This window comes from Periophthalmus magnuspinnatus, chromosome 21 (genome assembly GCF_009829125.3).
Source record: "Periophthalmus magnuspinnatus isolate fPerMag1 chromosome 21, fPerMag1.2.pri, whole genome shotgun sequence".
NCBI classification, from domain to species: domain Eukaryota; kingdom Metazoa; phylum Chordata; class Actinopteri; order Gobiiformes; family Gobiidae; genus Periophthalmus; species Periophthalmus magnuspinnatus.
The window spans coordinates 18,104,507-18,121,659 of NC_047146.1; the positions used below are offsets into that span (position 1 = coordinate 18,104,507).

At 45.2% G+C, this 17,153-nt stretch overlaps 1 protein-coding gene across 1 annotated transcript; it reads left to right on the forward strand.

The window, feature by feature from the left end:
* The first annotated feature begins 686 nt into the window (after nt 1–686).
* LOC117388892 (homeobox protein engrailed-1-B-like) lies at nt 687–15,218 on the forward strand. The gene is made up of 2 exons (XM_055230368.1): nt 687–1,284; nt 14,799–15,218. The coding sequence occupies exons 1-2, from the start codon at nt 687–689 to the stop codon at nt 15,116–15,118; spliced, it is 918 nt and encodes a 305-aa protein (XP_055086343.1). The 3' UTR covers nt 15,119–15,218.
* The last annotated feature ends 1,935 nt before the right edge of the window (nt 15,219–17,153 follow it).

Here is a 17,153-nt window from a genome sequence, read left to right on the forward strand (position 1 = left end):
GCGCCTTTGTCCTCTTTTGTCAATGATGAGACATGAACAATGGACTCAAATCTCACCTTTATTGTCAATAATAAGAGAATGCACTGGAGGCGTATTTGCGCACAAAGAACTTGAGAGAGCTGCGACCACTGTGACCTTCAAACACAAAGCGACCTGAGAGCAGCTCAAACAGCGCCTCAAACAGCGCCTCAAACAGCGCCTCAAACAGCGCCTCAAACTGCGGCCCTCCGCTCTCAACTCAGCCTGAGCAGAGCGCTCTGAGCACTGTGTGGGCCTGGACAGCCAGAGACCCCAGGTCCTGCTCTGGTCCTGCTCTGGTCCTGCTCTGGTCCCGCTCTGGTCCTGCTCTGGTCCCGCTCTGGTCCTCACGCCCCGCTGGGCTCCTTCACACCGCTGTGGGGGAGTATGTGTGGGGGTATGTGGGGAGTATGTGGGGGAGTACGGGAGTGTACAGTGTAGTGTAGCAGATGATGGGCTCAGCCCGTGGTGCGTTCAGGTCCCTCTGTAAACCTCTGTACCGTGCGCACACACGGTGGGTGAGCGCGTGAGGGGTACGTGATAATCTCTTCTTTGGTTTCACGCGCGAGCTCTGACATTATTGGACGTCGTCACCTCGAGTCTAAACGTGTCGTGCGCTCTGATTGGACACTTAGGCCCGGGGCAGCGTGTGCGCGTGCGTGTGTGTGATGAGCTGTGATCGCGCGCCGAGCGCAGCCACTCACCATGACGCGGTGCACAGCGTGCTACACGCGCCCCGCAGGACCCGTGGACATGTTTTAGACCCGGACCAGCCCCGGACCGTGGACCAGTACCTGGACTTTGGACCCACTCTGGACCAGGACCGGACTGAGAGGCAGGACATGGAGGAGCGGCGCGGCAGCGCCTCGGACAGCGGCGAGGACAGCGCGTCGCCGCCGCACCGCGTCACTAACTTCTTCATTGATGATATTCTGAGGCCGGACTTCGGCAGAAAGGACGCCGCGCGGCCGCATGGCTCGGGTCGCGTGACCCTGCGCCTGCACGCGCCCGGGACCCCGTGCCGGGACTCGAGCTCGAACTGCAGCAGTGACTCTTCCCCCGCGTGCCCCCGGAAGAACGGGGAGCGCGGGGAGGCGGGTCCCGCTGTCGCGAGCGCAACGGGAGGCAAAGGCGAGGAGCGCACGAGCGGTACACAACAGGACTCTCCGGGCTCCGCGCGCACCCCGGGGCCCAGTCCCGAGAGCCAGCCCATGCTCTGGCCTGCGTGGGTCTACTGCACGCGCTATTCCGACCGGCCCTCATCTGGTAAGAGGCGCACGAGCCCCTGCACTGCACGAGCCGCAGGACGCGCACACACGGCACAAGACAGGAACAGGAGGCTTTAATTATTTTACATTTACACTTTTTAAGCTACTTTGTTATTTTCAAATCATAATGAAAATTATAGCCTACTTTTTAGGATACTTTGTTATTTTCAAATCATAATGAAAATGGCATGGGCTGTTAGTGTAGAGGCAAATGTCCTCAAGATAATAGACACATGGACAATTGGAAAAAATGAAAATTACATTTAGAACGCTTAAAATAGTAAATAATAACATAATACATCTCGGAGGAATAACCCAGTGTAAATCACATGCGAAAACTGACTTTTTTACGCAAGAATATTTCACTAGGCCTAATTCATCACGAGGAAAAACATCATAGTATGTTCTCCACAGTATGTTCTTTTGTTCCCTGCTTCACACAGAGACAGAGACTTCTACCACACCATGTGTTTGCGTGTGCGCTCTGCAGGCCCACTCCATGTTCTTTCAGCGCTGCTGTAAAACCAAAGAAAGTGCAGCATGAGCGCGACTGAGTGTGACCCTTAACACGAGCGCCACACAGACATTTCTAAACACACCGTCTCTTCGTCACTAATGTTTAAAAACAATTCATATTTCTCTGCTAAATTAATTTTCCCTTAAAGTCGCTACGTCAGAAACCTTTAGGAACTCAATTATGTCCGTGCGTAAAAGACGTGACGAGGCTCTGGAATTGTAGTCTAATTGGTAAAATAAATAAAAGGAAAAAAATAAAATAAAAAGTAGTAGGCTAATAATAATAATAATAATAATAATAATAATAATAATAATAATAATAATAATAATAGGTTGGCTTCTATATCTCCTGTAGCTAATAGGCTATTATCAATGTTATCAAGGACACTTGTTTTGATTTTGTGCCAGTGTTTGAAAGAATATCATTATTATATATATATTTTTAAATGAACAGATCTACCTCAGTTGACGTTTAAAAACTTTTTTTACACAGACAACTAGACTAGACACATTTTTCTGCGTTACATTTTTTAAAGAACATTATTTGAATTGTACAATGTTTGGAGAGGATTTATCTAAAAAAAAAAAAAAATATATATATATATATATATATATATATATATATATATATATATATATATATATATATATATATATATATATATATATATATATATATATATATATATATATATATATATATATATATATATATATATATATATATATATATATATATATTCCCCATCGAGAAACAGCCACGTGAGCACGGCACAACACGAGTCTATATGAATAAGCCCCATGACATAATTATAAGTCACCGTCTTGGTTTATTTTGGAGCGTTGCGCAATGACGTTTACGCGATTTTACATCATTCCACTGCTTAGATCCATCTCTGTGTTGTTGAGCTCATTTGTTTTTTGTATCATGGCTGAGTGCAGAGCGGTTGTTACAGTTACGGTGGCCGGGAGGCGTAAAGGAGCGTGAGGAAAGCAGAGTCTTACCGGGAGCTCAACCGTAACCACTTGACGCCACTCACGTCTGCTCATTGTTCTGCAGCTACGTGTTTAACGACGACATAGTGAAACAGAAAACGCACGTCTGATATTTTAAAGATATATGTTCAAGGCATATAACAGCGTGTGGATCTTGAATACATTTTGAAAATAAGGAGATATTCAGTGTCTAATCATCTGTGGTCAGCGTGGGTCTTGTTGAAGTAGAGGTCTACAGCCAGTAGTCAGTAAAACACATTTTATTTTACTTTTAAAGAGAACAAATGAAATGGAATAGAAACTCGAGATTGATAAATATGAGGTGGTAAAAAACGTGATTATTATTATTATTATTATTATTATTATTATTATTATTATTATGTATCTATTTATTTTTTCTATATCAGCCCTGCGTTTATACGTAGGCCCATACAGCAATGAATAGCTTATCTTGCCAGCCATAATAATAAAAAATAAAAATACGTAGACAGATGTTTCAAGTGTCTTTTATTAGCCAAAAAATTAAAAATTAAAAAATTAAAAATAAAATGCATTCAGTGCGTATTTATCCAATCTTATCTCCAATTTATCTTTAGGTAGCTATTTCAAATTATTTTTCATATGAGTTCAAGGGAATTTAAGGTTGGTTTTGTTCCTTTGTCATGGTAAAAACCAGGCTACCATTCAGTGTTGCTATGGACATGTGGCTGCACGTTCATTTCTTGCTGAAAAATGGCCAATTATAATTTCGATTCTATTCTATTATTTTTATTTCTTTAGTTACTTTATATTTAAATATCCTTTTTATTATTTAAAATTAAATGTTGCTGTTTTTTCACCATTTCACGCTGTTTAATTTGGTGTAATAAACTGCTAACCTCCATAAAAATAAGCAATATTTCTTATAGGCCTAAAGATATTGTATGTATAACAATAAATGTATAAACCTAGAAACAAATTAGTTAAATATAGAAACAAAACTAACTAGAAACACAATTTGACACATGAACCTGTCGTAACGGTGCGGATAGGACCAAAGGATGCAGACCAGAGCAGTTTTAACAGTGTTTATTTACAGCGGTGAAAATGCAGTCTTTAAACAGGTCACAAGAGCAGGTACAGGAACCGGGGAGCGGGAGACGGGTCAGGCGGGTGCGGTGCAGGTAGAGGCGGGCAGGACAGGACCAGGACGGGGATAGAAGCAGGTGCGGTACCAGGGCAGGCGGATCAGACGAAGACCAGAGCGGGGAGCGGGTGACAAACCAGAGACCAGGACCGGACAGGAGACGAGACGAGCAGGAGACGAGACGAGCAGGAGACGAGACGAGCAGGAGACGAGACGAGCAGGAGACAAGACGAGCTGGAAGCGATACCGGGACTGGAACGTGGCGGCAGGAGCTGGGCGAGTAGAGGCAGGAATCTGGAGGGTGCATAAATCCAAATGAGCATTTGCCGGAAAGTACCATATAACAAAGCTTAGCAAGAAACATTCACGTTTTACACGCGGACGGTCTGGCCCCGAGTGTAGACTGCCAAGCCTTCTTGTACTCAGCAGCAGGTGGTGGTGATTAGGCTGATGCACCCCAGGTGTGCACGGGAGGAGTCAGGCACTCCACCCAGCTCCAGACACACAGGTAGGGGAGGGGGAGAGAGCACGGGAGGACAGGGAAACTGACATCATGACAGTACCCCCCCCCTAAGGTCCACCTCCTGGTGGACCCCCAGGCTTGTCAGGATGAGCGCGGTGGAAGTCTCTCACCATGTCGGGGTCCAGAATGCGTGCCCTGGGCACCCAGGATCGCTCCTCCGGACCGTAACCCTCCCAATCGACGAGGTACTGGAGGCCCCTACCACGGCGACGAACGTCAATCAGGCGGCGGACGGTGAACGCCGGGTGGCCGTCAATGACTCGGGCGGGCGGTGGGGGATCGGCCGGAGGGCACAGGTCGCTGGTCCGGACTGGTTTAACCTGGGAGACGTGAAAGGTCGGATGAATCCGGAGAGACGGGGGTAACTGGAGGCGCACCGCCGATGGATTTATGATCCTCATGATCTTAAACGGTCCCAGGAATCGGGGGGACAGCTTACGGGAGTCCGTCTTCAGCGGGACCGTCTTGGCGGAGAGCCAAACCATCTGGCCAGGTTGGTATACGGGCGCCGGGACACGGTGGCGATCGGCCGTCGCCTTAGTGCGCGCTCCAGCCCGAAGAAGGGCCGCCCTGGCCTTCTTCCAGATCCGGCGACAGCGCTGGAGATGGCGCTGAACAGACGGGACGGCGAGGTCCCTCTCCTCCGTGGGAAAGAGAGGGGGTTGATATCCCAGCGATGCCTCGAAGGGGGACATACCAGTGGCGGAACTCACGAGGGAGTTGTGAGCATACTCTATCCAGGGCAGGTGAGTACTCCAGGTCGCGGGGTTGGCGGAGGCTGTGCACCGTAGGGCCGACTCCAGGTCTTGGTTGGCCCGCTCCGTCTGCCCATTAGATTGTGGATGGAACCCGGACGTGAGGCTAACCGTGGCCCCCAAACCGTCGCAGAAAGACCGCCATACCTGAGAGGTGAATTGGGTCCCTCTGTCGGACACGATGTCCACCGGGATGCCGTGGAGTCGGAAGACATGACTGGTCAGCTGGTCGGCAGTTTCTTTGGCTGTGGGGAGCTTAGGCAGGGCAACGAAATGGGCGGCCTTGGAGAAGCGGTCCACAATGGTGAGAACCACCGTGTTCCCCTGGGAAGGGGGAAGGCCCGTCACGAAGTCCAAGGCGATGTGGGACCAAGGGCGACGAGGAACTGGGAGAGGATGCAAGAGACCAGAAGGGGGTGAGTGGGAGGCCTTGGCCCGAGCACATACCTGGCAGGCGGCGACATAAGCCCGGGTGTCTGTGTCCATCGTGGGCCACCAGAAGCGTCTCCTGAGGAGGGAGAGAGAGCGACCGGCACCAGGATGGCAGGCGAAACGGGAGGCATGGACCCACTGGAGCACCTGAGACCGGACAGAATCGGGAACAAACAGTTTACCTGGAGGGCCGTTACCTGGGTCGGGGTCGTTGGTCTGGGCCTCTCGGACGGTGTCCTCGATATCCCAATGGACCGCGGCCACCACACACGAGGAGGGAATAATTGTTTCTGCGGTGACCGGGCTATCCTCCAGGGCGAACTGGCGGGAGAGGGCATCGGGTTTGACGTTCCGAGATCCGGGGCGGTAGGTGAGGAGAAAGTTGAAGCGGCTGAAGAAGAGGGACCAACGAGCTTGACGGGGATTGAGGCGCCTGGCGGACTGGATGTACTCCAAGTTTTTATGGTCGGTCCAGACGATGAATGGTTGCTCCGCCCCTTCGAGCCAGTGGCGCCACTCCTCCAAGGCCAGCTTTACGGCAAGGAGCTCCCGATCCCCCACGTCATAATTGACCTCGGCCGAGGACAATCGCCGGGAAAAGAAGGCGCAGGGACAGAGGCGGTTGTGGGGGTCGAACCTCTGCGAAAGCACGGCCCCCACTCCCGAGTCGGAGGCGTCGACCTCCACGATGAATTGCCGTGAAGGGTCGGGCTGGTGCAGGATGGGAGCGGAGGTAAATAGTCTCTTAAGCTTCTCGAAGGCTGTCTGCGCCTCAGGAGACCAGGCAAACGGCAAAGCAGGAGAGGTGAGTTTAGTTAAGGGCGAGATGACCCTACTAAAATCCCGGATGAAACGTCTATAAAAATTGGCAAAGCCGATAAATCTCTGGAGCTGTCTCCGGCTGGTAGGAACGGGCCACTCAGTGACAGCCTGGATCTTTTCAGGGTCAGCTCTTACTTGGCCCCGCCCCACAATGAAGCCCAAAAAGCTGACCTCCTCTGCGTGAAACTCGCATTTCTCAGCTTTCACGAACAGTTTATTCTCGAGGAGGCGCTGGAGAACCTGGCGAACGTGCTGATGATGCTCCTGGGGGGACCGCGAGAAAATCAAGATGTCATCCAAGTAAACAAAGACGAATCGGTTAAGGAAATCACGGAGCACATCGTTGATGAGGGCTTGGAATACGGCAGGGGCGTTGGTGAGACCGAAGGGCATAACCAAGTATTCGAAATGTCCCAGGGGTGTCTTGAAGGCCGTCTTCCATTCGTCTCCCTCCCTGATGCGCACCAGGTGGTACGCATTCCGCAAATCCAACTTTGAGAAGATGGTCGCACCGTGGAGGGGCGTAAATGCCGAGTCCAGTAAGGGAAGCGGGTATTTATTCTTTACAGTTATATTGTTCAGACCCCGGTAATCAATGCAAGGCCGCAGGGATTTGTCCTTCTTAGCCACAAAGAAGAACCCCGCTCCCACGGGTGAAGTGGACGGGCGGATGATTCCGGCAGCCAGGGACCCACGGATATAGTCCTCCATTGACTCGCGTTCAGGTTTAGACAGGTTATATAGCCTGCTAGATGGTAGTGGGGCACCCGGCAGGAGGTCAATGGCGCAGTCATATGGACGGTGGGGCGGTAAAGAGAGGGCCTTGCTCTTGCTAAAAACCTCCCCCAGGTCGTGATATTCAGCAGGCACCGAGGACAGATTGGGGGTGTCTGGGGACGGATCAGCGACAGGAACGGACCTCCCGGCCGGAGGGAGGGCGGACCGAAGGCACTTGGCGTGGCAATCGGGACTCCAGCCCGAAACTCCGCCCCTGGCCCAATCGAAAACAGGGTTGTGGGCGCGTAGCCAGGGGTAACCAAGGACCAGAGGAGAAGCGGAGGAGGACAGGACATGAAACTGACGGTTCTCTTGGTGGTTGCCGGACAGAATCACGGTGACAGGTTCTGTGATGTGAGTGATGTGCCCCAGAAAACGTCCATTGAGCCCCTGGGCATTTAAGGGGCGTTCGAGGGGCTCCAGGTAGACCCCGAGCTGCTCCGCGACTTGGGCATCAATAAAGTCCCTCTCAGCCCCGGAGTCGATAAGGGCGGAAACGCATAAGGTCTCTGTGCGAACGCACAGGGTGGCGCTGAGCCGCAGTCTATTAGAAGAGTCCAGGATGTGTTGCTCGCCCACCAGTACTCCCAGTGCTACTGGTGGGCCCCCCCTTTTGGCCGAACTGGGCAAGTGACCACATAATGTCCGCGCTCACCGCAGTAGAGGCAAGCCCCGGCCAGACGACGCCTCCGTTGACGCTCCTCGGCCGACACAAGGGTCCTGTCGAGTTGCATGGGCTCATCCGGCGGGGGCGGGGCAGCGCGTGGCTCCGGCGGGACCGGTGACCGGCGTCTCTCTCGGCGACGAGCCCGTAGGCGGTTGTCTATACGGTGAGTGAGGGAGATGAGGGTCCGCAGGTCGGGGGGTTCGTCCCGGGAAACCAATTCATCTTTCAAAGTCTCGTTCAGGCCCCGCACAAACACAGCCCGCAGCGCGCTGTCCGTCCAGTCCAGCTCCGCCGCATGTGTCCAGAATTCAATGGAATAATCCGCTACCGTCCTGGAGCCCTGGCTGAGAGTCAATAACCGGGAGGCAGCATTGTCCTGGTAGTGCGGGTGGTCAAACACCAGCTTAAACGTGGACACAAATTCATTAAAATCCAGGCTATCCACAGACGTCTTCATTAGGCGCGCCTCTGCCCACTGGAGAGCTCTGCCCCGGAGTAATCCACATATATATCGGATCTTGGTGGCCCCCGAGCTGAAACGAGAAGGGCATTGCTGGAACATGAACTCGCACTGGAACAGGAATCCGCGACAGAGGTGAGGTTGTCCAGCATACGGCTCCGGATCCGTGCCTCTCGGCTCCGGGAGGCGTGGCGGCGCTCCGGCTGCAGCAGGCGGGGTGACGAGGAGCGCGGCCACCTGGTGGTTAAGCTGTGCCACCTGCTGGGACAATGTCTGATTTAGCTCCAATAGAGTCCGAATGGATTGTTCATGCTGACCCAGCACCGCCTCGGGGTGAGAGTGCGTGAGGCGGCGCGTCTGGTCCGGATCTGAGCCTGCTTGGTCCATAGTGGCCAGACCGTTCTGTCGTAACGGTGCGGATAGGACCAAAGGATGCAGACCAGAGCAGTTTTAACAGTGTTTATTTACAGCGGTGAAAATGCAGTCTTTAAACAGGTCACAAGAGCAGGTACAGGAACCGGGGAGCGGGAGACGGGTCAGGCGGGTGCGGTGCAGGTAGAGGCGGGCAGGACAGGACCAGGACGGGGATAGAAGCAGGTGCGGTACCAGGGCAGGCGGATCAGACGAAGACCAGAGCGGGGAGCGGGTGACAAACCAGAGACCAGGACCGGACAGGAGACGAGACGAGCAGGAGACGAGACGAGCAGGAGACGAGACGAGCAGGAGACGAGACGAGCAGGAGACAAGACGAGCTGGAAGCGATACCGGGACTGGAACGTGGCGGCAGGAGCTGGGCGAGTAGAGGCAGGAATCTGGAGGGTGCATAAATCCAAATGAGCATTTGCCGGAAAGTACCATATAACAAAGCTTAGCAAGAAACATTCACGTTTTACACGCGGACGGTCTGGCCCCGAGTGTAGACTGCCAAGCCTTCTTGTACTCAGCAGCAGGTGGTGGTGATTAGGCTGATGCACCCCAGGTGTGCACGGGAGGAGTCAGGCACTCCACCCAGCTCCAGACACACAGGTAGGGGAGGGGGAGAGAGCACGGGAGGACAGGGAAACTGACATCATGACAGAACCTAACCTTGCATCCAATCTCTAGCTGCTGTTTTGCTGTTTATTTTTCATTCAATGTAGCAAAAATAACATAACCTGTTGTATTTGAATATTTTGTCACTATAAAAACATAAAAAAACAACTAACATTTGCGCAGTGACTCGTGTAATAAACCTACCTGTATCGTGCGTAAATCTGGCGCCTGCGCTGATCCCATAATCCACGTGTGACGCTAATCCGCTTCGCTCTGTAATGCGCATTCAAAGTTGTGCAGATGAACCTGGTTTGTGAGATTATATATTAGATAAATGTTTATGAATCCTGGAAATGTGCGAGAGATTCTGTGATCACAAAGAAAATGAAAGATTTGTTTATGTATTTATGAAGTTGAAAGTAAACAGTGAACCAGTCAAGCTATTTTGTTTTATAGTATTACGAGGAGCATATTTATCTCACAGTATATCAAATAACACATTGATTCACGCAAAAACATGAATCATTATGAACAGTACATTTATTATAGGTCGCAAAAAAGTCGTTTTATCGGATTTGTTTAAGAGAGGGCCCACATAGATGACACCCACCATAGTATAAAGTGTTCACCGAGTTTAACCTTTTTTTATTTGGGTTATTGTACGGTCAGGAAAGCTTAAAAACAGTTCATTAGTGTGTTCTTAAAATATAATAAAAATACGCACACTTTAGGGGGCCGGAGCGGTGCGTAAAAGCGAGACATATGAACATTTAGAACAATACCTTTTGTCTTTACAGGTGAATTCAAAAAAATAAATAAATATAGCAATGAGTGAATAAAAATGTAAACAAAACAATAGTATAGGCTGGTGTAGATTTAACTGCAAACCTTTCTCTCTTTCGGCATTTGAACTATTTTACGCATTGTGCCAATTTGTGCCATGTGCCAATTTGGACATAACAGATGCGTTATTACAGATACTAACCATGGCATGCCAACAGGTTAGTGATTAAAACATAGCAAAGTTTAATACATAAGCCTACAATTTAGAGACAATTACATATCTGGAATATTAGAAGAAATAACAAGCCTAATGATTTAAATATATTTGACATTGCTGGAGGTTTTACGCAAAGCTATTGTTGTAACCTCTTTAAACAGGGACAAAGCTGGATTTAACATGGCGCCGAAATGTATGACCACATATTCAACCATATCTGAACGTAGCGATTTGATGTTTTGTTCAGCCATTTCAAACATTCAAATTTTCCTCGTTGGTATAATTCATGTTTTGTTGTTAAAATCTTTGAACATGTCTCATAAAAAGTCATTTGTCCGGACGCAGTGACATTGGGACATTTTTAGAATGTTGCTCTTTTAAAATAAGGTACTGAGCTTTTTATTTTAACATAGGCCTATACATATATAAAATTATCTTGAATAGATTAATACAGGGATATGATTTTAGATTATTATGGTTGTTGATGTCTTCCTTTGTTTTCGTGCGTAATGCGCCTTGTGCCTTTGGACCGTGTCTCTATTTTTTCAGGTTTAAGGGAAAGGTGTTTTTGTCCATTATCCCTTCACAAAATCGATTTTAAACCCCACAAAAGACCAATCCCACAGTCATAAAGCAGAATAGATTTAAATGCAGTCCATTCCAAATGTGCTGCCTCTTTTTTTATGCAGTGTTTGAGAATATCAGACGTCCTTTATGGCGCATTGTTGGAGTGCGTAACTGTTATAGTCTTGTTTAGGGGTCGTGTTTTAGCTGTTGTATTTCTTTGTATACAGTTTAAATACATTTCTTTCCACAGACTGCAATGCACATTTGAAAGAGGATATTGGCAATAGAAGAATACGTTTTCATTTTCTTCTTATAGCTTAGAAATATATATATTTATTCATAACAGAAATAACACGAAAAACACGTTTATATTTTAAATTCTCTGTTGATGGAAAAACAAACTGAAAGGGCCAATTAAAATACGTAGGCTTCCTGAATGTTATATTCTATAGGCCTACAGTCTATATTCAATACAGGTGAGTTGTTTTGTATCATTATAGGCTAGTTGATAAGAGATAAGTTCGTCCTGAAACGTTTTAATATTGTTTCTATGTTTCCATACTAGGCCTGTTCATGGATTTCAGTTTAGGACTTTTTCCCATTAAATACGCACAATTTTATTTTAAATTATTAATCACTATAGCAACAGTCCTGATTTTTCACAATTCTAAAACCCATGGATAGTATTTTTATTTATTTTTGTTTGTTTTTTTTCCCCCCTGTTTATTTATTTGGATCCCCATTGACTGTCACCAAACTGAAGTGAATGGACTAAATTAAATTGTTAGCTAAAATTCATTTTCATTTTTTACTTCAAGCAACAAAAACACATCTCCCCTACAGCTAAATGCAAATATTTTTGTTTGGAAAATACTTTTAGATTCCGAAATATTATATTTTAAAGTGCTCTGGTGTGGGGAGCTTGGACAGGTCACTCCATGTCGTGCGTAAAAAGACACGTAAAACTGCACTTGCTTTGACTCCAAAAGGTCACAGAAAAGCCAGTGCTTCAGTTCTTGGTATTTAACGGGGTTTCTGGTTCTAATCTGACACGTGGTGGAACCCCAAAGAGCGCCTATAATTGTCCCCGGTCCTCTCCAAGTGCACAATGTGATTTCGTTCAATGTCGATGCGCTCCAGAGCCCCGTGCGTAAATGACGTCCCCCCCCTCGTGCCGTGCGCCCAGGTGGGAGCAGACATGACGTGCCAACTCCGTAATTATAAAATGTATGGTTTTGGGGTGGAAGTACCTCTCGTCACTCAGCGATCCTCGTTTTAAAGTAAATGCGATTCCATGAATAACGGCTATGGAAATGAGCCTGGGTAGCCTACTTTTCAAGAAATAGTGCCAAGTAAAAAATCAAATAAATTAACATGAAATTTGTCTACTCTTCCGAAATAGCCTAAAGTTATCTGAAAAAAGAAACGAATTAGCTTTTATATAGGCCTGAAATTCTACGGAGTCAGTTTGCGTCACGTCACGTCTCGCGTGCGTAACGATCAAGACGCAAACCTTCTGATAAAATTTACTGATAAAATTTTGGGATGATTCTAGTACAAATGAAACAAGCAAACGGTGAATTGGGACCTAACAAAACATAAAACTGTGACCATCAACATTCACACGAAATTAAAGTGCCTTTTAGCTTTATTATTATTATGCATAAATAATAATAATAGGCTTACATTTACTGACCTTAATGAATAATAACTCTGAATGTACTAAATTTATGAAAGATTTTTTTTTTTAATAAATACATTAAAATAAAATAAAAATCACTATTTATGAACAACCAAAAATGTATTAGAGTATGCAGCAGCTGTGTAGAATATCCAAAGTCACTCTTAACTGGAAATGGTTTTGTATATATATATATATATATATATATATATATATATATATATATATATATATATATATATATATATATATATATATTTTTTACTTGATGGGACAAGATCTCATGCCACAAGATTTAATTTTGTCTCTTTTATTTGTTTTTACATTCTCCTTTGATAAAAAATAAATAAATAAATAAAATAAAAAAATAAAAAAGAGTTACACCTCTTGAGAAGCTATGGCTCCAAAAAATCAATTGAATAAAAAATTGTGAGGCCAAAATTGTGAACTGAACTGCACAGTGTATTTATTAAAAATTGCGTCAAAATCTCATTTTGTCTGATTCTCGTTGACCAAATCTCGTGATGTGTCTCAACTCGTGGAAATTGTGTCTTGTTCCATCCCAAGCAATAGAAGGCTCAATAATGGAATTGGAAGCTACAAGAGAACTTTGGAGTCAACAACTAAATCAGGAGTTTCATATATTCATACAAGTAAAAGGTTTTATAATCATGAGTCACCATATTGCTTAAGAGGCAGATCAAACTCTCATTTTCTTATCTATAACATAAGCCAGAAAAGCAGTTTTAGCTAGATGTATAAACAGATTTTACAGTACATGGCAAGTTTAAAGGAAGTGTATTATGCAAAAATGCCTTTTACGAGCTTTTAGCCTCTAACAGTGTTCTGTCATTATTATCTTGCTCAGAGTTTTATTTTGATTGATTCATGTATGCTGGAGTAATCTGGTATATAGGCCTCCCCTCCATCTGAAATAATGGCATCATCAAATTTGAGAACATGAACGCAGACTATTCTCCAAAAATTCTCTGAAGAAAATGTCATGTTTTATTCACCTTCTAAAATGTGATAATTTCTCCAGGGGCCTATGGGACGTTAAGTGATGATGTCATCACTCGTACTTTAACCACCTCCAGTTCAAACAAAATGGCCTCATTCACTATAATGGCATTTGGTGATTTTAGCCTTTCCAGAGCTTTGTATTATGCTGTTTATAGTTAAAAAATTGCACAATATCCGTTAATGAAACCTGGTCTTTCTTCTGAAATAATTTACATACATAATTTTTACCATTATAATATAGGCCTAAAAATGAAAATGCTAAAGCAAACAATTGTATTAGGAAAATAGGTACAACCACTGTCCTCCGAAATGTTGTTTGTTGTTTTTTCTTTTTTTTTAATCATTGGGAGGTTCAGTCAAAGATCCTATTTCTGAAACTCAATTTGGACCCAAAAACTGATGTCACAATCTGAACTCTATGGAAGATTTCTGAAAGAAAAATCCAAACTTCAGACTAATCCACAAATGTTGAACTTTATGATCACTTGATAGGGATTGGCGCCATGACCCAGCCAAATAATTTTTATGCCTACAATTACATCTCTGGGGTTGAATAAGGGCACCATTTTAAACTATTGTGGGAAAAAATAGATATGGACCCAGTAATTTCAGGTCAAACATCTTCAATCTGACAGTTAAACAGTCAGGTCCAAGACACAGGATTCTGTCCTAATACAGTGGTGTGATGTAACAAAAATCCCTGTATTGATGGTTTATTATCATATTGTAAAAAGTGATATTTGATGATTGCTAAAACAATACCCAATACCAATGGAGTTCAACACTGACTGTCCACCTCCTGGATCCAGAAGTAAATTTCTCATTAATTTTCCCCATAGACTTTGAAAGCTTACTCAGAGCTCATCAGCTCTGTGGTAACTAATGAAAACAAGACCTATGATTGTGTTTAAAATCTGTTTCTGAAACATTACAGCCTTGGCAATGCCTTTGAACTCTTGATATTTGAATTTTTCGAAAATTGAATGGGAACAATGACTGGAAAATGTACTTTTGGAACTGGAGCTGGCAGTCACTGTTGAGTTCCATAGTCAATTTGCTAAATCATTTATCTATATCGTCACAGTTTTGATATTGCATATTCACATTCCCGCTTCTCTGTTCGCTCCCACTGCAGGCCCACGGACGCGCAAACTTAAGAAAAGCAAGAGCGGCAAGGAGGACAAGCGACCACGCACCGCCTTCACCGCCGAGCAGCTCCAGAGACTCAAGAGCGAATTCCAGCTCAACCGGTACATCACAGAGCAGCGTCGTCAAAGCCTAGCCCACGAGCTCAACCTCAACGAGTCCCAAATCAAGATCTGGTTCCAGAATAAACGTGCCAAGATCAAGAAGGCGTCTGGCTTCAAGAACGGGCTGGCGCTGCAGCTGATGGCGCAGGGGCTGTACAACCACTCCACTACCACCATCCAGGACGACAAGGAGGAGAGTGACTGAGGGAAGTTGGTTGGGTGGTGTCAACATTTCAGATGGAGGGATACAGGGAGTCCATGTTATTCTAGAAGGTACTGTCTGTAAAAGGAATATCCAAGGGTAAATCCACGACGATACTGAACCTGACAATTGTTAATGCAGCCACAATAACAAACAGACTTGAGTTTATAGTAGAAAAAAGGTTTCAGAGGTAGTCATCTGGACAATGTTTTTGAAATCGAGATGTTTGGATTGGAGCAGGGCTGTTTAATTCTTGCTTCTCAGACCAGTACCTTAAGAGTGAAAAAGACTTGTGAGTGGCAGCTGAACCTTTTCAGCTTCCAAAACAGTTTCCAAGTAGCTACCTCTGAAACATTTTCTTCCATGGACAAATGAGGGATTGCAACAACTTGAATTTATACCATAGACTATATATATAAATGGACATAGCTAACATGCCCGCCGCCTCGTTCCAAACAGGAAGTGAGTATGGCCGCACTTCTGGCTCTATTGACTCTGGCGCCAATTCACTTTACATTGGAAAACTGATCCTCTCCACATGAGCCTGGTATTTTTATTTCGCTATTGTGCCCATAACACAAGATATGAACATTAATAACAAACAAATCACACGCCTTCTTTCCTCGAAGTCGCTCCCACTAGCATTAGCAACAGGTTTGATTGACAGCATTGCTAAGATCCCGTGCTAAACCAGCGGTGTGGGTGTTTAGGGGCGTTGCCTTCATCAGCCTCGTTCTGGATTAGCTCTTTGGTTGCTATGATACTCACGGTCAGAATTCCAAATGTAGAACTCGGCATCAAATTCGTCCCTATAACTGCGAGTCTCGATGAGCTTCATTTGTCACACTACGGGTGATGTCACACTCTCTTCGTCTACTTTTTTATACAGTCTATGATTTATACTCAATACAGTAACATGTAATTTTAACATTATCGTGCAGCAGGGGCAACACCGGCTCCTCCTACGATGGCCAAAGCTCCCACGTAGTCCCTCCTAAAGATTTTCATAGAACATCCAATATCATCTAAAATGTCCAAATGGCAAGTATTTAGTGTTCAAAATGAGATTACAGCAAAACAAGACATTTCTACTTGTATTTCTCCTCTTTGGGATAGATTTGGGTGAGGTTCAAATGGCCCATCAGTCAATGATTGAACACACTGTGCACCAGAAGTTGTGGATTTTCCTTTTGGATATTATGAACATACCATAAAACAGTGACCTCTGCCCTCATCTGAGAAACCAACATCATCTATTCTACCTTAAAACAAGCGATAGAGACTTTAAATCTGGTCCTCTTGTCCACGGGACTTCACCAGACCAAATGGCAACACTAAGAGCATAATTGATACATTGGATAATTGCTTCCAGATAATTACTGTTTGACAATGCTGGGAATAATTTCAGTTTGAGAATAATGGACTTCCAAGGTACAACATAAGCCACAAGAGTTGGCTAAATGCGGACAAGTGGGTTGTAATAAACACAGAACACAGTAACATTTGAGTGTTTGTAGCACATGGTCCACCTTATAGATTTCTTACATTTTGGACAAAATCACTACCATAAATACTCAGTTGATTTGGATGTCAACAAGTCTGAATTTTGGTTATTTGGCTAAAAAAGATAAATAAAGCCATTGCTAGCTTGGCTTGTTTGGCTAATCACAGTATGTTGCATTCTTACGAGATCAGCAAAAACACATCTGTGGAGCTCATACTACCAAGATCATCTGATGACAGGTGCAGATTTGCTTTATTCACTTCAAAATATTTCATTACAGGCATTTTTTCAGCTGAAAAAGATTACTGAGTTCAACTTTAAAACAAGATTTTGTTTAGTGTTACCCTCATTGGTGTATTGGTGTATGTACTATTTTACTATTTGACCAATTTTCATAGTCTCAACTAGCAGGTTCAGGGGAAATGGACATACTTTTACATTGAAATCAGATGAATCAACACACGATACAATGTAACACAATTTATTGTTTTAATTATTTAGAAAACAAAATATAATTATACTAAAGCACTTAAT

Excerpts from the sequence above, each read along its gene's own strand:
- LOC117388892 (XM_055230368.1), top strand. The coding sequence starts at position 687 with ATGAGCTGTGATCGCGCGCCGAGCGCAGCCACTCACCATGACGCGGTG. Across the intron at positions 1,285-14,798 it reads TTCCGACCGGCCCTCATCTG|GCCCACGGACGCGCAAACTT; the intron begins GTAAGAGGCGCA and ends CTCCCACTGCAG.